Source organism: Octodon degus, unplaced genomic scaffold (genome assembly GCF_000260255.1).
Source record: "Octodon degus isolate 3935 unplaced genomic scaffold, OctDeg1.0 scaffold00204, whole genome shotgun sequence".
In the NCBI taxonomy this organism is placed as follows: domain Eukaryota; kingdom Metazoa; phylum Chordata; class Mammalia; order Rodentia; family Octodontidae; genus Octodon; species Octodon degus.
The window spans coordinates 938,679-963,230 of NW_004524780.1; the positions used below are offsets into that span (position 1 = coordinate 938,679).

A 24,552-nucleotide genomic window follows, 5' to 3' on the forward strand; every position below is an offset into this window, starting at 1 on the left:
AATTCTATACCTTAGAACTAAATTTTTTTTTTTTTTTATTAAAAAATCTTTTATTTATTTATTGGGTACAGGGTCTCACTATGAAGCTTGGACTCATAGTGATCCTCCTGTCTTAGCCTCCCCAGCATTGGGATTACAGGTGTGTGTCACCACACCCTGTCTATGTGGCTGGCACCATGTGCCCGGGATTCCAGGGCTGGCACGGCATGCAGTACCAGAGATTCAATCCAGATCCTTGTCGTTGCCAGGCAGGAACTTAGACCACTGAGCTCTCTCTCCAGCCCTAAAACTATATTTCTAAGACAGTATAATTTTTTTTGGCTAGCAGATATGATGAATGAGAAATGATATTATACACATCTATGTGCACCTGTGTGCACAGGCCTGTAGGGGCATGTGCATGTGCCCATGTATGTCTATGTGTAGATGGGTAAAATTTTTTTGTGATGGTAGGATTAAACCAAGGTATCATACATACTAGCAAGTGCTACCACTGAGCTATGTCTCCATCCCTGTATATCTTTTTATTTGTGAGACAGGGCCTAAGTTGTCTAGGCTGACCTTGAACTTGTAATCTTCCTGCATCAGCCTCCTGAATAGCTGGGGGTTGCGGGCATGCACAACTGTGCTTGGCAGTTAAAAGTTTTGTTTATGAAATTTTTATTGTAAAAAAGCGCTTAAGATGAACATTACCATTTTAACTACTTTTATGTTTTTTAAATGTACATTTGGGTAGTCTTAATATGTTTTCTTTTTCTTTTTTTTTTTTGAGATAGGGTTTCACTGTCTAGTTCAGGCTGGTCTCAAACTAGCAGCAGTACTTCTGCCTCAGCCTCCCAAGTTCTGGGATCACAGGTGTGCACTACCATGCCCAGCTTTTTGGCTTTTTTTTAAGACAGGGTCTCCCCTATGTAGTTTAGGCTGACCTTGAACTTAATATTGAGCCCACACTGGCCTTGAACCCTTAGTGATCCTTCTGCCTCTGCCTCCTGAGTGCTAGGATTACACACATGCATCATCATGCCTGCCCTTGTAGACCTCACAGTAAGCCTGCTCTGCTTGCTTGCACCCTAGCCCGTTTACCCTCTTCCTCACTTTCCTGGACTAAAGATAAAATTCATGCTGTTAATGCTCGTGCTTTCATGATGCCTGTATTTTTAATGCCTCTGTATATAATATATTTTGGTTAGTTAACATTGCACCTTTCTATGGTCATGAATAGTGAAAATTTTTATAAATAAAAGTACTTTTATTATTTATTATTATTATTATTATTATTATTATTATTATTATTATTATTTTGCTCTGAATGCCTTCAGGGCAGGTTTGGCTGGCTTGAGTTATGGGGATCGAACCACAGCAACCTGAACCGGACTGCTTTGTTGAAGCAGCCACTTAAAGAACTGAGCTAAAGGGCAGGCCCCCTAAAAGTACTTTTAGATGAGATATTTCATTAGCATATTGAGGATAACAACATGTTTAAAAATATTATTTTGGACCTAAGATGGTGGCATATGCCTACAATCCCAGAAATTGGGAGGCTGAGACAGGAGGATTACTGCGACATCAAGGCCAGCGTGGGCTCCATGAAGAGACCCTGTTTCAACACCTCTGTACCCCAATAGGTAGAAATAGGAAGCTAGAACCTAGGCAGAGCCCAGTAGTGCTTGGGCGGTAGGCAGTTCTGCATCAAGGGCTTCTGGAAGCTGAGATAAAGACCACGCTGTGAGCAGCTCTGCTGGGCACCGCCTTCTGTTTGTTCTGCTCTGTTCTGGCTGGAGGCCATTTATGTCGGAGGCCCCCAGACTAGGTGGCTGCTAAACAAGCCCTTTTTCTCATGGTTTTGGAAGCCAAGGGGTCCAAGGGCAGCAGGTGGTGAATGGCGAGAGCATTCCTGCTGCTGCCCCAGTGGCAGCTCCTGCGTGGGGTTTTGGGCAGGGTGCGTTGCCCAGCCGAGGTCCTGAGTGTCCTCTGCTCTCCAGTGTGGGCAGACTCCTCTGATGATCGCCGCTGAGCAAGGGAACCTGGAGATTGTGAAGGAGCTGATAAAGAATGGCGCTAACTGCAACCTGGAAGACCTGGTTTGTACCCATGGGGTTCACTCTTTACTCTTTCTTGTTCTGTAATTTTTCTTTTGTTTTTAAGAAGAGATTCAACAGTAACTGGCTCAGACATGCCTCATTGTTTTCTTGAGAGCAGTTCAGGAGAGCAGTGCTCGCTTCTGGCAAAGGGCCGAGGCCTGGGTCCTCCCTGTATGGTGGTGCTGCTGTGCACAAGCACAGAGGCCTGCAGCGGGATGCTGCCAGGAGCATAGCTGTGGAGCGGTCTTGTGTTAATGGACTCCCCATGGAGTGACTTACTATAAATACTGAGTGCATTTATGATGTTTCAGAGGATGTGGTCACTTCTCTTGTCACTTCTGAAGGATAAATCAGCTCACAGAGGTCACATTTCCCCTGCTTCTCTGTTTTCTTGAAATTGCTCTGAGGACCACACAGCCACTTTTTAAAAAATTAATGATCATATGAATTAAATTACTCTCCTGAATAAAAGTTAAAGTAGTATTTTTGTGTCTTTCATTTAAAAAATGAAGAATAATTTTATTCTTTGCCACATAGTTTCTGAGCTCACCCTGTGGAGTCACTGTGCTTCTGTGCTCCAATCAGATGTAGCATTTGTTCCATTTGATGTATTGTAAGGTTTGCCAGCTGTAGCGTTAACCGTGAGGCCAGGGTTTCTTTTCACATGCACAGTGTGTGATTTGCAGTCCAATGGGAGGAACAGGCAGCTGTAAGCCCACTCTGGTGCCAGTTTTGGTGACTGAGCAGGTAGGAAGTGCCTCAGAGAGCTTCAGGGTTAGTTTCAGACATGTACAGTGGCAGTTTACAGATCATGGCAGTTGGGTGTGATCGTTTGGTATGGAAATTCAGGTTTATTTTTTGCTCACCTTGGAATGTGGGTTTTGCCTTTAAAGCTTACCACTTTTGTATATGTGTTCAAGGATAACTGGACAGCACTTATATCTGCCTCAAAGGAAGGGCACATGCACATTGTGGAAGAACTACTCAGATGTGGGGTGAACTTGGAGCACCGGGATATGGTATGTATATTTTCTCAAATTCGAGGTGAATTAGCCAAATTCTTCTTAACAGTAACAGATACTGTGAAGTCTTCTATTTTTATGTTTGAGATGATATTATTGTGTGTTTTAGGATTTGAGGTTGAACATTGAAATGACTTTCTTGTCTGAAACTCAGATCTTATAATGTCCTTCTTTTAAAATGCTCTGGGCCAGAGAGATAGCTCAGCAGACTAAAGACCAGCTTAGGCAAGCCAAGGACTGAGGTTTGATCCCAGGCACCACATGCTGTACTGGCCCTGTCCCCGGGGCCCTGTAATCCTAGCCTTGGGGAGACTGAAGCAGGAGGATCATTAGGAGTCTGAGCTGCCTAGTGAGACTCTGCAAAAACAAACAAAGAAACAAACAAAAAAACACATTAAAATGTTCCCAATTACCATTTTCAATTTAATTCAGCTTAAAATTCTGAAATGTTGTTAAAAACAACTCATTATTCTTTAGTATTAGAACCTTTGAGAACCTTTGAGAAAATTGTGTCCTTTAGATTGGATATCATGTAGGTTTAAAAATATTTTTGCCAGTTGTAATTTTCAGAGTAACAGTTACGGATTTCATTATAACATATAATTCTGCCCCAGCCTACCTTCTGCATGGTTTACAAGTTGAACAAGATGTGATTGTTAATTATCACTTTGCTTTTATTTGATCTTGGTATTTGGTTAGAACACAAAGGTAAGGAGCACGATCATTTCTAGCCCATTGTATTCAATGTGAGAGCCTTTTCAGAAATTAATCCTAGTGGAGGGAAAAAGGAAGTGGATAACCTGCCTTGGTATGTAAAATGTACATGATTTGACTGGTGCTGTTGTTAGTACAGGAGATCGAAGTTCTTAAGAAATCACAGCATTCCACCATCTTGTACTTTGTAAGATTTGTGTGTGTAATTCTGAAGCCTCAGACTACAGCAAAGTGGGTGCTGTTTCTCTGTATAGAAACATGCTTCCAGTTTGGAGGTCCCATCCTGGGGAATGGAGGAGTCTCTGAGGGCTGTCAGGAGGTGGATAGTGGCTCCTTCTAGGTACAGTGGATGTGAGGCCAGGTGACCATGGACTGAAACCTCTGAAACCTTGAGCCAGATTCAGCTTGTCCTTCTGAGAAGTCATTTATTTCAGGGCTTTTGTCACAGTGATAAGAACCTGCCTGTTTTCAAGGAGACATTGTAGATATACTGGATAAAGGTTTAGGGAAAGGAGCTAATGCTGGCAGTAACCTAGGCCAAGGACAGATATGACAGCCAGGAATAGAAGGTGGCTTCTGACTTCAATGGTTCCAAGGTGGATGGGACATACAGGGAGTCAGCTAATTCTTTATGTTTCATTAGAGGTACCTTGCCAATTTGTAGGTTGAATGAATAATATTGGTCCTGATTGTGTGCCTGACCATCTTTAGGTGCTTGGTAGGCCCCAAATCATTTCATTGACTTTATGGAACAGTCCCAGAAACCAAGTGTTGCTCTTATTCTCAATGCAGGTAAGGACATGGACCCTGGGGGAGGTGAATGTCTGGAGTAACAGAGCTGTTCTGAGCCCAGAGTAGGTTTTGAGCACAGGTTTGCGTGGTCCAGAGGCTTTCTCCCCTTATCCTTCTTCATCAGCAAGGGAGGGAGAAACTAAAGTCTACATTATGAATCGGGAAAAACTGGGTAAAATTTGTAAAAAATGATTTCTTTCTTTTTTTTTTTGGCAGAACTGGGGATTGAACTAGGCTCTTGTGCTTTCCAGGGAAGCACTTATTCTACTGAGCCATCTCCCTGGCCCCCAAAAATGATTTCTTAAACTTTTATGATTTTCCCTATTTCTATTTCTTCAAAAATAATGCTCACAAAATGTTAAAAATTTAAAATCCTTGTGCGTGGTGTTAAAACAGTAGAAATCAGGTAAACTGAGGCCTGTATATCCTGTAGTAGTGTCAAAGGAGCTTAACCTCAGAGAATTTGTGACTGAGGGAAGGATTTGCAACCAAGCAGGCTGGGAGAAAGGAGAAACCCTGCAGCTTTTATAGGGAGAGGAGTGACTGCTAATCCAGGAGGAATTATAGGCCACAGTGCCTGGAGGCCTGCTGAGGATTCTTTATGGGGAGCACTTTACTGGATACCAGCCTGAAGGAGTTAATGAATTACAGAGCTGTTTTTGTATTGTTCTTGATCTTCCTATGCTAAAGTGCATAGGTATTGTTTTGTTGATATTAACATTTTATCTCATTGATAACTTACTTGAAGAATATTATCCAAATTAAAGTGAGGGCTTAGTATTTAAGAAGTTCTGGCTGACATTTTATAGGTTAAAACATTAGCCTAAGTCTTGACTTGAATAAATGGGCAGCTCTGTCAGTGATCTAAATAAGTCTATTCATGACCTTGCAACTTTTGAAGAGTCCTTCTTTGGCATTTTTAGGATATCCCTCTGTTTGGACTTGTCTGATGTTTCCCATGATTAGGTTGAGGCTGTGCTTTGTTCTTGAGGCCCCTATGGTAGGGGCTGTGACCTGCTCAGTTCACTGCTCCCAGGCATGTGACACCATGTACACCGGTGATGTGAACTTTGATCTCTTCATCTGTGCACCCAAGTGTCATTCATCCATCTTCCAGCCATTGTTTGGCCATATGCATCTGTCCATCTGTCGATCCATCTTCCATCTATCCATCTGTTCATCAATTATCCATTCATCTGTCCATCATCCATCCATCTGTCATCCACCCATCCACATTCTGGCTGTCTGTTAGAAACAGTTCTCTGAGGTATAGTTCATTGGTGTGACCTGTCGACAACACTGTGTGCTCCCCACAACCCACCACCTTGGTGTCCCCTTGCAGTGTCCTTTGTGATCAACCTCTCAGCTCTCTGCCCAACCCCTGGCTGCTACTGATTGGTTTTATTTCTCTGTAGTTTTGACTTTTCCAGATTAGGATAAGCATTTTTTTAAATCCTTGTTTAATGACGTTAAAGCAGGATTAGAAGGATTAAGTGATTTATAATCTCAGAACCAAATATGAGTTGGTCCAGACACTAATTTTAAAAAGCAAACAATACATTTTAGGTCTTAGAATGATTTAGACTCTTTCATTGAATTGCATTGCAGTGGAAGAGCACATTGCTTAGGAACCATGTTATCCAGCTGTGAATTTGTATTTGATGACCTTGCTGACCCATTGAAGTCATAGATCACCAGGGTAGTGCTCAGGGATTTGAAGGAAGTATTTAAATCAAGAAGTACTTGCATATTTAAATTCGAGAGTTGACTGTGTCTGTTGGAGTCCCTGTCTGGACAAAATCTAGATGTGTACAAGAAGGAGAGCAGCTAGGAACCTGAAAAGTGTGCTGGAGATGAGACTTTAAATAGCCCAAAGTCTTAGAAATATGGAAGAGTCTAACATCAGCATTCTGTATTTCAGTTTTTCTAATATAGACAAAGTTTACCTCTAGATGCATATAAGAGATTTGGCTGATTTTATGTTATATTGCATATTTCTTTGGGGATTTAAAGCTGTACCATCACCTTTAGGAAGCAATGGTTTTTATAAAGATATATGCAGAAAGAGCTTCATTTGTGGCATTTTTGTGCGTGGGAATGATCCATTTTGCCATGTCTTTTTCTTCCAGGGGGGATGGACCGCTCTGATGTGGGCCTGCTATAAAGGTCGCACTGACGTCGTAGAGCTCCTGCTCTCTCATGGGGCCAACCCGAGCGTCACCGGTCTGGTAAGCATTGCTGCAGATGGCCTTCTGTGATACAGACACTGTGTTTTCTTAGGGATGCTTTAGGTCAGTGATGGTGAACCTTTTGGAGATGGTGCCCAAATTGACCCCAAAAGCCACTCTTTTATCAAAAAATGCTAACACTGTGGTTACACCCAACTATTGAGGTTTTTATTTAGAACAAATGACTCCTATACTAATATCTTAAAACTGTCTTAAAAGAATAATGCAGTAACCAGCATGCTGTAGGCTCGCCGCCACTGCTCACAGTAGCAGGGCTTTTTGTACCAGATACATAGAGCATATGAGAATTGTGCATTTATTTCTCAATTTCTGTCAATCATAAGACAACTTTCAAGCTCAAACGTTTGTTAGAATTGCGTAGTCCCCAAGGAGGTTTGGAAACACTCAGCTGTTTTGCCCATCATACGAGTGTGCATCCTGAGGGACATCTGCCAGGTGGCCGTGCCGTTGGTGTGAGCGCTCCGCTGGGCCCACGGCCTCCTTTGGCTGGCCTGTCCTCTCCTTAGCCCTGCCCCTTGTCTGGAGAATCACCTTCCCTGGGTCAGTACTATGAAAGCAAGTGAGTTTGGCACCTATGCGTAGTAGGGCAGAGGGTATTGTAGTCGCCAGCCACTTTTGTGTGTTTCCAAACTGGAGAAAGGGCGGTAACATTTAAAAAAAAATTTTTTTCTTTTACACCTCTTGATACTTTACTTAGCAAGCATGTGTTCCAAGTGTCTACCTCACAGGTTTTCTTCCTCTTCCTCCCCCTTCTCCCCTCCTGCCCACCCCTCTCTATGCCAGCAGTACAGCGTTTATCCCATCATCTGGGCGGCCGGGAGAGGCCACGCGGACATAGTACACCTCTTGCTACAGAATGGAGCCAAAGTCAACTGCTCAGATAAGGTGGGTCAGCAGGGGCTGCCCATTCTCCCCTCAGGGCTCTCATAATCATGATTCTGGGAAGCTGCTCTAGTCTGACATTGTGTGTGTGTGTGTGTGTGTGTGTGTGTGTGTGTGTGTATGTGAGTGTGAGATAGACAGGATCTCACTGTGTAGTTCAGGCTGGCCTTGAACTTGTGGTGAGTCTCTTGCTCAGCTTCCCAAGTGCTGGGATCACAGCGCTGTGGTTTTCCATGCTAGTGAGGTATAGAGCTGTCTCTTGTAGCCGGAGCACTTGCGTGGCCCTTTGGTAATTGTTATGTCCCGGTCCTGGTTCCTGAGAGGACAAAGGGATGCAGGCTGCGTGGCTGTGCCATGGGTTTTCTGTCGAAGCTGCCTTCCTCCTCTTGTTGGTCCTGTCTGCCTCTGCACTGCTGTGTAAGTCTGGTTTGGCTCTCTCTCCATTCTGAGCTTAGGTCCTAGGCACTGTCCCAGGCTGCTATTTGCCTTCAGCGTGGATTCCTAGACTGCTTGCCGTCGCTGCCAGGTCACCGTGCTGGTCACACTGCAGGGGCCACTGTGCTGTTCACCGTTTCTCTGTGCCTGCTGTTTTGACTGTGTCATCGCTGCCTCTTCCTGATGAGCTCCTGCTTATTTTCAGGCTCATCTGAGTGTTGCTGCCTGATGACGTTGGCACTCAGTGCCTCCTTCCTTCAGCTCAGAGAGCGTACGACCCAGTGCCTCATAGTGAGGGCTTCAGTCCTGCTTACTGAACAGTGTCTGTTTCACGAAGAGCAATGTCCTTTTTTTTTCCTTTCTTTTGGTCATTTTGTACTTCCATTATTTCCATTAGCCATTCTCAGGTTAATAACTGTGTAGCTAAGCAGGCACACACCTGTAGTCCCAGCACCTTGAGAGGCTGAGGCAGGAGGGTTGCAAGTTTCAGCATAGCCAGGGCAGTTTAGCAGTTTAGTGTGAATGTCTCAAAATTTAAAAAAAAAAAAAAAAGTTTAGAAAGGCCAAGGAAAGGCCAGCCAAATAGTTCAGTGGATTAAAGTGCCTGTTAGCAGGTGCAGGGGCTGGGGGTTCAATCCCTGGGCCTGCTATGCTGGCCCCACCCCCAGGTGTGCTGAGATGGCAATTGAGACTGGGCATGGTGGTGTATACCTGTAATCCCAGCTTTTGGGAGGCTGTAAACAGGTGGATCACTATGAGTCCAATCTAGTAGTGAGACCCTAGACACCCTGTAGACCCTTCCCTAAAATAAATACAAAAAATAAAAAATAAAAAAGTTCAAAGATGCAGGTTAGTGCAAAGGCCCAGGATTTAATCCCTAGGCCTACAGGCAAACAAACAGAACACAAGTAGGCAAAGCAGTTGTCAAAGCTTGTTAAAAATGAGAGGCTGTCCTGTGTTACATTGCAAAAATGACTCTTGAGTATACATGTGTAATAGAGGGCATGAATGATTAACCATCTACTCAGAAGAAAAAAATGAGGGAAATAGATTTATCTATGGTTAAAATTGTAATGATGTAAATAAACATTTCTCTAAAAATACACAATTTTTGTTCGGCTAGTATGGAACCACCCCTTTGGTTTGGGCTGCACGGAAGGGCCACCTGGAGTGTGTGAAGCACTTGCTGGCCATGGGAGCCGACGTGGACCAAGAAGGTGCTGTGAGTATCTGTCACACCCCAAGCCAGAGTGACGGACCTATGGCGCGTGTGCCTCAGTGGGTGGTTGCCATCAGAAGCTCTTGGGGGGCTGCCACCCCTGCCATGAGCCCTGCGAGTGGAGAACATCTTTGGTCTTCACAGAGACAATGTTTTAATAGTATATACCTAGGAAAATGCCTGTCCAGATTTTAAATGATATTAAGATAGAAAAGACAAGCATGTCTGTTACCCTAATCCTGTTATGAAAAACACAGTAAACATACTTTTCAGGATCTAGTACTAATAAACATAAGTTTAAGCAGGCTAAAAGTTTAAAGACAAGCTTCATTAATCCTAATATAAGTTGTTTGAAAGGCTTTTCAAGTCAAATAGTTTTAAATCTTTAATTGTAGAAAAAAGATTTCTATGAAAAGTATTTTCATAGAGCATTTTTATGCTCTATGAAAATACTTTTAAAAACTTAATGTAACTTTTTGATGTTTCTGTTCCACATTTTTATTTTATTTCATTTTCCTTCTCTAATAAAGAGATTTAAAAATACCAGAAAATGTTAATACTAAGAAAGCTGGGGCTGGGTAGATGGCTCAGTAGAATAGCGCTTCCCTGGCACGTGCAAGGGTCTGAGTTCAATCCCCAGTTCCACCAAAAAAAAAAAAAAAAGCTTACAAATTGGTTAACTATGTCTAACTGACTAGCAGTTACCAGTCCTTGTTAAGCACCAGGTCTGTGTGTTGTTTTTCCCTTGAGCTCATACAGTGTGCAGGAGCTACTGGGCTCAGTGGTGTCTGCCTATAATCTAGGGGCTTGGGAAGCTGAGGCTGGAGGATAGCAAGCTCTAGGCCAGCCTGGCCAATTTAGGAAGGTCCTGTTTAAAAAAGACAAAAGGGGTAGGGGTTGTACCTCAGTACAAAGGCCCTATGTTCAATCCCTGGAGCCACCAAAATTTTAAAAATACAGGATGGCCGGCTGTGCTGGCCCCACCCCTGGGGTGCACTGAGACGGCAATTGAGACTGGGCATCATGGTGTGTGCCTGTAATCCTAGCTCTTGGGAGGCTATAAACAGGTGGATCACTATGAGTCTGATCTAGTAGTGAGACCCTGAACACCCTGTAGACCCTTCCCTAAAATACAGAAAATAAAAAAATACAGGAACTGCCGGGTATGGTAGCACACACCTATAATCCCAGCTATTTGGGAGGCTAAGGCAGGAAGATTGCAAATTCAAGGCCAACCTGGGTAGCTTAATGAGATTCACCCCCCCCCCCAATTATGAGGAAGAAGAAAGCACGAGGGGTGTAGCAAGGCACTAGGATTTAACAAAAGAAAGAGAAATAAAGAAACCAGCATCTTTTTTGCTGAAACAGTTCAAGGAGTCCAGCCTCTTTATGTGATTATTATGTGAGAAGGATTGTGAGGGTTCCACGATTCTTCTGCACACTCTGGCTCTGGGAAGCCAGAGCCTCGGCCTGACATGGTTCTCGTCTTTGTGCAGCAGGTTCAGCTGCTTCCTCTTCATTTCTATATCACTGAACAAAGCTGCTGGCCACTGGCCTCTGGGCAGTGTGTTCTGGTGGCACAGCTTAGGGACAGCAGTATGCGGAGGCAGCCAGGGAGCACTTCCTGCCCCTGGCCTTTCCTGCAGTTTATCAGCAGCTGTGGGGACATCTCTGTGAGGACCAACTGCTGAGGGGTCTGAAAAGGCGGTGCGATTGTTCCCTTGAGACAGTTTGGCTTGACTAGATGTGTTTAAAGAACTACTGACAGGTAGATTTTGAAATTATGATATTTAGGTCAATTTGAAGAACAGAACCTGTATTACACTTTTCTTAAAATATGCAGTAGCTCTTAATTCATTGTTTTACTTTATCTTTTCCTTGTGGAGCTCATTATAGATTGCTTATAGATTCCTGGTTTGAAATTTATCTTACTTTAGTGTGGATTATTATGGTTATTAATATCATTTTGGAATGGTCCCAGTATATTAGTTTACTCTGGCCTTGAACTTAAAGCTATCCTCCTGCTTCAGCCTCCTGAGTGCTGGGATGACAAGTGTGAGCTGCCAAACCCAACTGTATTGTTTAATTTAAGATGTGTTTAATTTTGAGTCTTAGGGAGATTTGTTCATTTTATTTTATTATTTATTTATTTATTTATTTATTTTTTGATTTGTTCATTTTAACAAGTTCAGCTTTGCTTTGTCATTTAAAGAACTAAACTTCCTACTAGTCCTTATGACTCAAAAGAATTAGTGTATCTTCAAGAGCTGACAGCACACCTCCTAGCTACTTCTAGAGTGTGTCTGATTACTTGGCCTTGTACTCTCAGTTGTAACTGTTAGAAATAGACCATCTCTGTGAAAGCATCAGTTTTCTGGTTATGCATAAATCATGTTTTCTAGACTGCACTGATTTCTCGGGCTTTATTTATTCTTTTCAGAATTCAATGACTGCACTTATCGTGGCTGTGAAAGGAGGCTACACACAGTCAGTCAAAGAGATTCTGAAGCGGAATCCGAATGTGAACTTAACCGACAAGGATGGAAACACAGCCTTAATGATCGCCTCGAAGGAGGGGCACACGGAGATCGTGCAGGACCTGCTGGACGCGGGGACCTATGTGAACATCCCAGACCGGGTAGGTTGCCTGGAGAGATGTCTCAGATGTGTGCTGCTGCCTTCAGAACCACCCCTTTATAGGCCGGGCATGGTGGTGCACACCTGTAATCCTAGCACTCAGGAGGCTGAGACAGGAGGATCCTTGTAAGTTCAAGACTAGCCTTGGCTACAAAGTGAGTTCAAGGCCAGCCTGAACTGCATAGCGAGACCTACCCTATGTCAAAACAAACAAACAAACAAACAAACAAACAAAAAACTCTACCCCTTTCAAGTTGGTCTTTTAGTAGGGTGGCCTTAGGGATTTTGTTGTTGGAGTGACACCTGCACAGTGCATTTGCCCATCCTTGGTGTGAATTCCTGTGGGCGTCTTTCCTGGCCAGCATCACTCATTGTGCTGAGCTTCCAGTGCCACCTTTACTCTTTGGATTCCTAAGATGCTCAGCGTTCTTTCTCTTGCCCCAGTGTCCTCCCTGAGCTCTCACTTAGACATGCACTTGAAGGCCTGTCCAATAGGCAGGGTGAGACCAGTGTCCCACTGCCGCTCATAGCAGGGAGTGCTGTGCCACTCTTGCAGCCCTTTTACTGACTCTTTAAAGCGGAGTCTCACTAAGTTGCTCAGGCTGCTCTCAAGCCTGGGCTCCTCCTGCCCCACTCCCTGAGTAGCCAGGATGAAAGGTGTGTGATGCCAGGCCCAGCTGTTTGCCCACCGTCTTTGTCGCCTCACCTGACGAGGGCCCTGGGATTCTGCACTTAGCCTGTCTCTCCCGGTGCCCTAAGTGTGTCCCCTCATTACCTTGCTTATGCCTGCTCCCCTCCCACAGTTCTTTTGGGAACAGTGGCTCTCACCTGGGCTCCTCTGTGTGAGGCTCGCTCTCGCCCTGGGCTGCACGTTTCCCTCTTGGCCTGCAGTTCTGCACTGCTCTCTGTGGAAACGTGCACCGCACACTCCCCATTTCTGCCCACGCCAGCGCCTTTGCTTCCTTTGCCCTCTGGGTGCACTCATCGCCCTGCACGCCCTCATGCTTTCTGCCTTGGTGGAGGCTCCTCGCTGTCACTGCCTCAGCTCCTGTCTGCCTTCTCAGGGTGGCCTTCAGCTGGCTGGTCACTTCCTCTCACATCACCCTGTTCTTTTTTGTGTAGCTTTTGTCTGATACTAGTTTATTATATGTTGTTTTTCTCTGCGAAACTGTAAATTCACCCAGAGCAAGGATTGCACCTGTCTTGTTTCCCAGTGCCTAGACTGGTGCATGACACATTGTATGCAGAGAAATCTCGTAACTGTTGGTTAATGTACTGCTTCTCTCCCGCAGCAGTGCCAATGTTCTCCACACAGTTGCTCTGCCTGGGGTTGGTTTCTGCTGTTAATGTGGCAGTGAGGTACTGTATCAGGATGCTGAGTTTAGGAACCTCAGGGACAGGCATCCTGACCTACAGTGCAGTGGGACCCACCTGGAATTGAACAGCACCACAGCTCTGGGCTCGCCTTGCCCAAAGCCTGTAATGGATGTATAACGTGCAGTGAGTTATAAGATTCTGTAACCATTGACAAAATAATCTCTGAAGTAGTGGGAGCTGGGATTAGAAACGAGCATTACCAGAGCCGGTGCAGGTGGAGCATTGGTATGCGCTGCTGGCCTTGACTGCCCCTAGACCCGATGCTCATGAGTGCTGGTCTGCAACTCAGTCTCCTGAGCCGCACAGACCTGTAGAACCAGGGTGGTATGAACTCTACACCTTCCTGTTGGAAATCAGTGGCTTTTGTTATGGGGCCTTTGTCCAAGTGTCAAGTGCCCAAGGGACACTAGTGTTTGTTGGCTTTGCTGACAGCCACAGTGCCATTTTGTTTAATTTACATTTGAGCAGGAAATTGCCTTCAAAGAGATCAAATTCATTTTCTTTTTCTATTTTTTGGGACCTGGAATCAAAGTCATAGCCTTGCACTTGCCAGGCAGGCGCTGTGCTACTGAGCTAACTTTACCCCAGCCCAGAGACTAGATTCTGGTCCTGGTACTTTGTCTCTAACTTTTATCATGGAACTTCAGAACTCCTCATTTTGAGGTGTTGTGCCTTCTATTTCTTACTCCAAGGACTGCTAATGTCGGGCATTATTATTACTAGTTACTTTAAACAATTCTGTAATTCGGAGATACTCTTTTTCTAAAAAATATTCAGAACACAGATCTGCTATTGGTAGACAAGTAACCTGAACTTGGAAAGAAGCAGTGCTTATTTGCTCTCAGCATTAATGGGCCTTGGCTTGTCTTTTCAGAGCGGTGACACTGTGCTGATCGGCGCCGTCAGAGGTGGGCATGTTGAAATCGTTCGCGCACTTCTGCAGAAGTATGCTGATATCGACATCAGAGGACAGGTATGTGCAGGGCAGCGCGGCTGCGCGTGTTGTGTGTGCTGACAGATCAGGGTTATGCTGTGCTCCCTGTGGACAGGACCGTGAGAGCTCTAACACTTTGATGGATAGTAGTGTTATTACTATGCTTTACTGCCATTGTATGAAGTTCCTGTCTTTCATCTAGTGAAATTCTAATGAAAGTGAACCAGACAGTTCATGTTTTTAAAAAATGCCTCCTTTGCTACTACTTTCTATCCTGAGATGAGTAATGCTAGCATGAGCGGGCTGGTGGCATTGGAGGTTAGGGTGCTTACATTGGTGTTCTTCCCACTCGTCTTCTCCACCCACGTGTGTGTACTTCTTTCTTCTCTCCTGTTCTCATTCTGCTGGCCTGTCCCAGAGCTGCTCCAAGGGTTACAACTGTAGCTGGGGACTGGAGGTTTAGCCTGCAGCATGGTGCTTGGCTACAGGTCAGTCCCCAGGGCTGGAGAAAGTCTAGGTAAGATAGAAGCTGTGTCTAGAGGTCTAAATTTGTTCAGTACTTCAAGAGCTTTAGATAAATAAGTTTGTTCTTCATAGTGTTTGGTTAGTCTAATACTCTGGTTTTCTTCTTACATTTTCTGAAAAAATCTGTTGTATTCAAAATCATTTTTTAATCAAATTACTAAAAGTTGTGCATTGTAATGCAAAGGGAGAGTTAACATGGGACCCTTTTCTTTAAGAAACATTTTAATTTGGATGGTTTTAGTCATGTTTATTTTTATGCTTTTTTGTAAATATAAAAGTGAAGCTGCAGGATGGTACACTTTTTTTTTTTTTTGGAGACAGGGTCATGCTAGTTTAAACAGGCCTTGAACTCACTGTGTAGTCTCATTGTAGGATGGCCTCAAATGCAGGCTGATCCTCCTGTCTCAGCCTCCTAAGGGTTGGGATTACAGTCCTGCTCCACCATGCCTGGCTTGGTACCTCATTGATTGCCTGCCGAGAGGTTCCAGCATAGGCGTCCGGAGGTGCGAAGGAAGAGCATTAAACACGGTCTTCAGGAGGAGGTGGAACTGCGCTGAGTGTGAGGGTGCCTTGGATTCTGGCAGCTACAGGAACGCAGGCTGGCTGGGCACTTCTGGCGCGGCAATGGGAGCAGTGGGAGAACTGGGTGCAGCAGGGAGGAGCGAGACATGGAAACAAGAGGGCTATGGAGGCCACGCCCGAAAGCTGTGCAGTCTGACTCACTATGAGAGCCCGGTCGTGGAAATTGTGGTCCAGGGAACAGCATGGTAGCAGCAGGAACTCACTACCTTTCAGGTTAAAACCACACTTTGGCTAACGATGGCTTCTAATCACCTACTTTAGACACAAGGAAGTCTGTCAATCCTGTTTCCCTACTTCGGCCAGTTTTTCTCTGCTGCAGCATATCTCTGCCTTTCAGGTCCATGTAGGATGAAGTAGAATGTTAAGGGATCCATCTGTCTCAGCCAGTGTAGAGTGCAGGGTAGGTAGAGATTAAGAAAGCTAACCAGGGTGCTGCCTCACCTAGTGTTTGTAAAGTGTGCTCTTGTGCATTAGCTTTAGAAACAACTGTGCAAGTGTCCTTACTGTGCATTACAGACATAAGTGTGTGGGTCTGCATACAAGAATGACTTGTCCAAGGGCTGGGGAGATAGCCCAGTAGGATAAGTGCCTGCCTGGCAAGTACCAGAGCCTGAGTTCAATCCCCGGTTCTGCCAAAAAAAAAAAAAAAAAAAAAAAGAGCTTTCAAAAGAATGACTTGTCCAGAGTCACTTCTGACCCAGAGCATGCTCCTGAAGTCCAACTCCTTACTAAAGTGTGACTTAACTTTATCCTCTGGGACTGCTTCTTACAGACAAGTTACATTAGGTCTTCCTGGCTTTTAAAAAAAAATTTTTTCTCAAAAATAAGTTCCTCCAAAAAAAAAAAAAAAAAAAAAAAAAAATGGCTGGGGAAATGACTCAATAGAATAAGTGCTTCCCTGGCAAGCGCAAGCGTCTGCGTTCAATCCCCGGTTCCGCAAAAAAAAAAAAGTTCCAAGTAGCATAAAGATGAATATTACTTCCTGCCATACTGCCTGTTGGAATAGATTTTGCCCGAAATGGTAATGACATCTCATGTCCATGAATAGCAGTTTTTAACCTTGGGTCTTACATGATGTGATGATCAATTTGTTGTTTGTTTACTCATACAGGACAATAAAACTGCATTGTATTGGGCTGTGGAAAAGGGAAATGCTACCATGGTGAGAGACATCTTACAGTGCAATCCTGACACGGAGATTTGCACAAAGGTATGAGTGACACTTCTGTCCCACAAGCAGCCAGTGCCCTGTGCTGAGCTGTTTGCGCTGCTTGCTGCTGTCATTCTCCTCATTCAGTTCTAGAGCTACACTGCTTTGACTGGTGATACCCTGCATTACACTGAGGAGCAGCCTTTTATCCTTTCAGGAGTTATATATTCACAGCAAAAGACAGTGTGCAATTCATTAATTAAGTACTTTTCAGAAAGCATACCATCAGCTGTTCGTAAATTGTGGAACAGCTGGGTGTGGTGCACATACCTATAATCCTAGCAGCTTCAGAGGCTGAAGCAGGCGGATTGCCAGTTCACAGTCAGCTGGGAGCCGCTTAGTGCCTCAAAATTTAAAAAGAAATAAACGTTTAGAAAAAAAGGCTCAGGGTTCACTGGGTTTAACCCTTAGTAATAAAAGTCCTGGACTGATCCTTTCCCACAGGGTCTTCAGTGCTCCCATTTGGTGTGAAGAGCACAGTTCTTTTAAGACTGTCGCATGTGGTTGGTTCCGCACCCCGGCTGCCTCAGCCTCTTTTCCTCAACTCATGTAAAGAGTACAGCACTATTCCTAATCACCTTGGTGATTATGTTGAGCTTTGTGGCTGTTTCCCTTGGGAAATGCATTTGGAACTGTGGACTGAAATGGCAGGAATTCTTAAAGCAAAATATGGAGCATCTATAAGATCGTGTTTTCATCTGCCAGAGGCCGAGAGAATCCTGGCTTTTTGTTGTTTATTTCAATCTTTATTTTTATTAGTATGTTTGCAATACGTGATTGAACTACCCCTGGGGAGTGGAGGTGTAGACACCACACGTCGTAGTTCCCTTCATGTCCTCTTGTCTGTCTATCCATCTGTGCCAGTACCTAGGGCAGAGACCTTCCTGGGACACCTGCTGGCTGCACAGGGCTCCTTGGCCATCTTGTTTTTTGTTTCTTTTGAACCCATGTCTGCCACTCTGATGCTGTGTGGCTTCTGCCTAGGTTTTTGTCTTTCCTAACTCACAAAAATCAGAACTTGTGGCTTCTTGTTTCATGTCTTGGATTTGAAGGCCATCATGGGCCCTGCGAGGCTTTGCCATGGCAGACTGCCTCATTGAGCAGTGCCTCCGTGGCTGTAGGCCTCCATTTTGCTGGTGTTGCTGAAGGAAGAGACACCCACGCCTGGGTGTTTCCTTGGGCTGAGCTCAGTGTGGGGAGGGCAGGAACAGACCCCGCCTTGGAGCAGCGCCTGGGCTCAGCGGGGCATCCTGTGCCCAGTGAGGATGCAGAGTGACTTCCACGCAGTGGGGTGCTGGTGCAAGGGAGAGCTGTTCTTACTAGTCTTTAAACTCTGTTTTCTTGAGGCCATTTACAGTTCCCAGAATGAGGTATTTCTCAACACATGCTTTATATGATGGGAAACACTGAGGAGCAAAGCTGGTAACGCTTCTCACCTGTGCCCACAGGATGGTGAAACCCCACTGATAAAGGCCACCAAGATGAGGAATATCGAAGTGGTGGAGCTGCTGCTGGATAAAGGAGCGAAAGTGTCGGCTGTGGATAAGGTAGGGTATGTGCCGAGAGCGTGCTCAGGAGGACTGTTGAGGCATCGCCCCTGTGCTGCAGGACTGAGGTGCTGGTCTGGGTGTGTGCAGGGAGAGATTCCTTGTGGGATGCAAAGTGGGCTGAGGGTGTGGGCTCCACTGCTTCAAGTCCCCATGCATCCCATATAGAGGCATCAGGAGTTCTGTGCTGGGCCTTACCCCACCCTTTAGAGAAGTTTCTCATTTTTCCTAGTGCAATTACACCAAGTTGCTGGATCCCTTGTGTAGACTAGATCCCTGGTTTCAATTTGTTCTCATTCTAAGCAGACTTAGATATCTCTCTACTTCACATTGATTGTGACCCTGAAAAGATTGATGGAGGGAAGAAGAAATATCTTTTTAAAAAAAAATATTTAGTACAGGGTCTACAGGGTCTTACTACACAAATCAGACTCCTAGTGATCCTCCTGTTTTCAGCCTCCTGTTTTAAGCGATGGAATTATAGGTGCATGGCACCATGCCCAGTCTCAATCTCTATCTCAGTGAGTCCCGGGGTTGGGCTGGCACAGCACACTGGGGGGATTGAACCCTGGCCGCTGCACTCTGCCTCAGCAGGCGCTTTAGTCCTCCGAGCTATCTGGAAGGCCCCTAAGAAGTATCTTTAAGTTGCCCTGTGAATGTGTGACTTGGGCTTTGCTGATTTATAAAGAATTACCATTTATCCTTCTATGTTTCATGCGGCAACAAAACCAAGACCACAAAATCAGTGTATTAGCTGGCTTTCCTACCAAGTAATGCTGATTTTTAAAATGAAACAGCAAAAGACCCCAGTAATTTTGTTTCTGAATTGCTATAATTCCTTGTGAAGAAGGGAAATTTTAATGTTAAAAATTAGGAAGACAGAGAACTCTGTAAGGATAAATTTACAAATGAAGGGGATTGCTTTTGCTTGCCTGTCACTGCTTACCTGCTGCATCTAATCGGGTGTCTTAATGTTTTCCCTGCCCTTTTGGGGATTCAGTACCTGGCAGAAATGTGGCCGCTAACTTTTTTGACCAATTTTATAGGCTTCTATCTATCTGGTAGCCTAAATAACTAATTTGAAGACAATAACGTATAGCATAACAGCTATTGTTGAATTCCTATTACTTTGTTTAGTGAAATTCTGTATCATTTCTAATGTTTTTTTAAAACCTGTTTTTTTTATATTCTCTTTAAAAGTACAAAAAAGAAAGAAAGAAGTGCTGCTGCTGTTTGCCCTTTCACAGGGTTGGTGGTGAGAAGGGCACTGAGTGGTGCAGTGCAGACAGGAAAGCCTGGCGCCGCTGCATTTAGTGGGGCGAGTGCCGAGGTCTGGTGCTGTGCCTGCTGGAAGGTGTGGGGCCAGAATCAGCAGGAGGTGTAGGCCGGGAATGGGGACTTGGCGGTTCCTGGGATGGGATGCAGGTCACCAGTGTGGGGGCAGATGACAGCTGAGGTCAGAGTTAGCGCTTCTGTGGAGTGTGTCATGTCGTAGATGTTTTCTTTTTCTTTTTTTCTTTTTTTTTTTCTTTTTTTTTTTTTTTTTTTTTTTTTTTTTTTCGGGACAGGGGATTGAACTCAGGCCCTTGCCCTTGCCAGGGAAGCACTTATTCTATTGAGCTATCTCCCTGGCCCCATGTAGATGTTTTCTTCATTAAGCTTGTTGTTTGGTCTTGTCCTTTTACAGTGTCAGCTCTATCAGGCCAGGTCTACCTTCTCTTCCAGCTTTGTGTCCCCCAGAGCAGCACGCAGGGATCGAGCAGAGCACAGGACTGGGAGGGGTCTAGGGAGGAAGCAGGAGACTGGCACAGAAGAGGAAAGGCCAGCCAAGGAGAACCCGCAGGTCATGCTCGTTAGTGTCACGGAGAGATTAAGTGGATCAGGACTGGGAATCTAACCTGTTGAGTTTTAGGTCACTGATCCTCTTCCAGAGAAGTACAGCTTGTGAAGGAAGAAGCAGAACAACATTTTTTAATGACAGAAGCAGTCTGTCTTCAATATTAGTCTTTCTTGGTGTTGTACGTGGACATTAATATGACCAGTGTTGGATAAGGGAAGAAAGGAGATTGACACTTGGGAAAGTGAGTTCACAGGTTGTAGGAGACAGGAGGGTAGCATGACGGTGACAGGAGATAAAGAGGGCTGTGAGGAGGGTGTGCATGAGCTTAGAAGGTGGGTGACATCCTTGGCACCAGGGATTTCAGTCCTGGCCTGCAGCGGTGTGGAGAAAGCCTGCCACACCTCTCCTTGAGCTAAGGGTATAGATTACCTTTGGTAGGGGGCCAGTGAGATAGAGGTTCTGAGAAAAGCTGGTGAACCAGAGAAAGAAATTAGAGAGATAAAAATTCCCATTGTGTTTGTGTGTACATGACAAGTAGGAAAAGTTAGGTTTCTATTGTTCTGTTGCTCTGTTTGAAAGTGTGAAAGTACCTGTGTCCTACTGCTATTTTACAGAAAGGAGACACTCCCTTGCACATTGCTATCCGAGGGAGGAGCCGGAAACTGGCAGAACTTCTTCTAAGGAATCCCAAAGATGGCCGCTTGCTTTACAGGCCTAACAAAGCTGGTGAGACTCCTTACAACATCGACTGCAGCCATCAGAAGAGCATCTTAACACAGATATTTGGAGCCCGTAAGTGCTGGGTTTTCTCCTTTGAGTGTTTACATACCAAATGTCCAATTAAAACTGAAAAAATAGGCTGACTTCAGAAGTGTCATATAACTGGAAAAATACAAAAGTTAAAAAAGTTGCTGCTTCACTGTGGAGAGATATTCCTCCATGCCTGAAGCCTTGTGTGTTGTATTGTAGGTTGAGTCACAAGTCAGCTTTTTAAAAACTATCCTCCCCCCCAGGCTCTCACTACACAGCTCAGACTCATAGTGACCCTCCTGTCTCAGCCTCCCCAGTGCTGGGATTACAGATGTGTGCCGCCATGCCCAGTTTCAGGGCTGGTATGTTGTGCCTAGAGTTCTGGGGCTGGCATGGCATGCGGTGCCAGAGATCAAACCCACGTCCTTGCCTTTGCCAAGCAGGTGCTTACACTGCTGAGCTGTCTTCCCAGCTCCACTTGTCAGCTTTTAAGATCTCTACAAATCTAGGTTTTCTACAAGGCCTTTCCCCAGGTTACTTTGTGCTCCCCCCTCCAGGGCTGGCACCTGAGGATTACAGCCCCTGTTTCCATGTCCCCTGCCTTGCTGTTGCATCTGCTGGAGGCAGGCCCAGATGTCCCTCTCCCCCTTGGAGTCTGTCCCTGCCAGCTCTGCCCATGTCAGTGACACTGTTGGCCTTGTAGGAGTGTTTAAGTCCTCGTGCTGTTTCCTGTTTCATATTCATGTATGTGGCTTTTATTCTGTTCCTTTGAGATTTTTGTCCCTTCATGTTTCTTGCTCTTCAGGGTACAAGCTGTTTCAGCTTCTCTCTGCACCGTCTGTGACATTCAGCCTAATGAATGTTGTGCTTAAGTGGTTCTTGATTGAAAAGGATGTGTGTGAGAATATGATCATGTGTACGTGATGTTTTCAATGTGGAACAATTTTCTACTAGAATTAAAAGAAAAAGTATGTTCCCGAGACCAACAGGAGATACAGAGTCCTGTCCCCCTCTTTGTTTGGCTTCTTACACATAACTTTTTTTTAAGTAGGATGTATTGTATTATGAGTTTTTGTATTTTAAAATACTTTCTAATTGTAGTGACCCACTCCCATTAAATCTCAAGAAGGAAAGCATGAATTTAGCAGAACATGCAAATTCCCCCTTGTTTCCTAGTTCCTAACTTGTAATTATTTCAATAATATCTTTTTTTAAAAAAAAATGTATTTAGTACAGGGTCTACAGCATCTCAATATACGAATTGGACTTTTAGTGATCCTCCTATTTTCAGCCTCCCAAGCTCTGGGATTACCGGCATGCGCCACCATGCCCAGGCTCATTTGTTGTCTCAGTGCACCCTAGAGATTGGACCGGCCAGCACGGCTTGCTGGGGATCAAACCCCTGTCCCTGGGCCTGCCTAAGCAGGTGCTTTAGTCTGCTGAACTATCTGGCCGGCCCTCAATAATATCTTCATAGACTTTTCTTTACATATATGAAAATATTTTATATTGTGTATGTAGCTTTAAAAAAGAAGTGTCAGATCATAATATTATAAAACTTTTAATAATGAACCATACCATATTTTAGTTATTACATGTCCTGCTAATGCACCCACTCTTCTGTTGATGAACATTTGGTTAGTTTTGCTGTTGGCACAGCTGCAGGGAGCAGGTGCTTTGTATGCCCATTAGCCCGACTTTTTAGGGCTGTTTTCTTTTTTTTTTTTGGTGGAACCAGGGATTGAACTCAGACCCTTGTGCTTGTCAGGCAAGCACTTATTCTACTGAGCCATCTCCCCGGCCCCTAGGGCTGTTTTCTTGAGAGAAATTCCAGAAGTAGAATGGCCAGTTCAGTGGATGCCCACTGTGGGTTCAGCTTTCCAATTGATTTGTCAGTTTTTCCTTGCTCTGGTGGTATAAGACAGTACACTGTCCTCCACCCTCAGTGTCTCTAGCCTCTTCATCTTTGCTCATTTAATTTATAAGAAAAATTCTTATTTATTTTAAAATCATTATATTGAAAATTTGTAATGTACTCATTGATTATTTGTCTTTTTGTCATTTCTCTCTCTATCTATCTATCTATCTATCTATCTAGTACAGGGTCTATAGGGTCTCACTACACAGATCAGACCCATAGTGAGCCTCCTGTTTTCAGTGTACCAAGTGCTGGGATTACAGACACGTGCCACCACGCCAAGTCTCAGTCATGTCTCAGTGTGCCCTGGGGGTGGGGCCGGCACGGCATGCTGGGGATCAGACTTGAGTCCCTGTGTCTGTCTAAGCAGGTACTTTAATCTGCTGAGCTTTCTAGCCAGCCCTGCCATTTTTCTTTTTGTGTCATTTGTGTATACTTCTATTGTGTTTCTAAAATGTTTTAGAAGTTGATTTTAAGTGTTTTTATATGTTAAGGATTTTATCTTGGATGCAGCCTAGGTGTTGCATACAGCACCCCCAGCTTACTCTGTTTATGGTCATGTTTTAAAATTTTCTACCTAAAAGATATTTTTGAAGTTTATTCATAAACTTTTTGATATAGTTTTGGCCTTACTATTATGTTGAGAAGGAAATGTCTTTTTCAACCAAGACTTTTAAGTTTCAGCTACATTTTTTTCTAGAATTTTTAATGTGTAATTTTTTGATGTTTCTGAAGCACTGATTTTGCTAAGGCTATGAGGTGTGTAGCATTTTAACTGCATTCTCACAACTGGAAGGCTGAATTCTGCTGACTCTGCGTACTAGTTCATCTGTTGGTTGACTTGGAGTGTTTCTTACACAGATGTTCTGCAGTCTGCACTCTCATAGTACTTCTCTCTGCAGTGACTATTAGTCCTCAGTAGGCTTTACATTTTCTCTCTTACCTATTCTAACATGTTCTTCTTGCTTTCAATCTAAAGAAAAATCTGAGGTTATGATTGGAATTGCCTTGAAGTGATAGATTAGGTTGGGGAACACTGATGTCCCTAGGACACTGACCCTTTCTTGTACGGATATTTCTTTTTCATGGATTATCAATATTTTAAATCTTTTTTTTCCCTATATTTTAGGGACAGGTCTACAGGGTGTTCAGTGTCTCACTACTAGATCAGACTCATAGTGATCCACCTGTTTACAGCCTCCCAAGAGCTGGGATTACAGGTGTGCGCCACCATGCCCAATCTCAATTGCCATCTCAGCACGCCCTGGGGACAGAGCTGGCACAGCATAAATCTTTATTTATTTATTTATTTGTAAAAATCAATAACAAAAAATCAAACCAAAGAAAAGGGGTACAGACCATTTTGTATTTGTATATACAGAGTAGTTAGGATAGATACACAGCTACTTTAGCTTAATTCAAAGAGAAGAAAGATTTGTAGTAATAGTGTTTGGACAGGATATCCTGTCTGCTTCTTGTACTATAGATAACCACTAAGAAGATAACAGTGTACAAGGTATTAATTATTGAAAATGTCCTATTTTGAAACTGTCTCACTGGCTTTGAAACTGCCTCATTGATATTTGTTTCTCAATAAAATAAAATAAAATTTTTAAAAATGAAGGAAAGAAAATCAAACCATTAGAAATGATAGAGAATTTCACTAAACAAAATGATAGTAATTCAACAATGGTTGTTATATTGCATACTGTTGTCTTCAGATTAGTTGTTCACATTACCAGATATAAGCATGCAAAGTTGGTCCAAAATTATAAAAAAAATTAAAAAGGAGAGAGAAAACAAAACATGTAAGCATTAACTGCTCCTTTCAGTAGACC

The 24,552-nt window shown here is 44.0% G+C and overlaps 1 protein-coding gene across 12 annotated transcripts in view; it reads left to right on the top strand.

Moving 5' to 3' along the window:
* Positions 1 to 24,552, top strand: part of Kidins220 (kinase D interacting substrate 220) — a 91,244-nt gene that overhangs the window by 8,974 nt on the left and 57,718 nt on the right. For 8 of the 12 annotated variants that reach the window (XM_023704789.1, XM_023704787.1, XM_023704797.1 and 5 more), the window contains exons 3-12: positions 1,983 to 2,081; positions 3,002 to 3,100; positions 6,739 to 6,837; positions 7,642 to 7,743; positions 9,299 to 9,397; positions 11,835 to 12,032; positions 14,283 to 14,381; positions 16,561 to 16,659; positions 18,108 to 18,206; positions 20,661 to 20,838. In XM_023704789.1, the coding sequence (XP_023560557.1) occupies positions 1,983 to 2,081; positions 3,002 to 3,100; positions 6,739 to 6,837; positions 7,642 to 7,743; positions 9,299 to 9,397; positions 11,835 to 12,032; positions 14,283 to 14,381; positions 16,561 to 16,659; positions 18,108 to 18,206; positions 20,661 to 20,838 (1,171 nt within the window). The remainder of the gene's footprint in view (positions 1 to 1,982; positions 2,082 to 3,001; positions 3,101 to 6,738; positions 6,838 to 7,641; positions 7,744 to 9,298; positions 9,398 to 11,834; positions 12,033 to 14,282; positions 14,382 to 16,560; positions 16,660 to 18,107; positions 18,207 to 20,660; positions 20,839 to 24,552) is intronic. The other 4 variants (XM_023704790.1, XM_004644589.2, XM_023704794.1 and 1 more) reach the window with 1 other exon arrangement.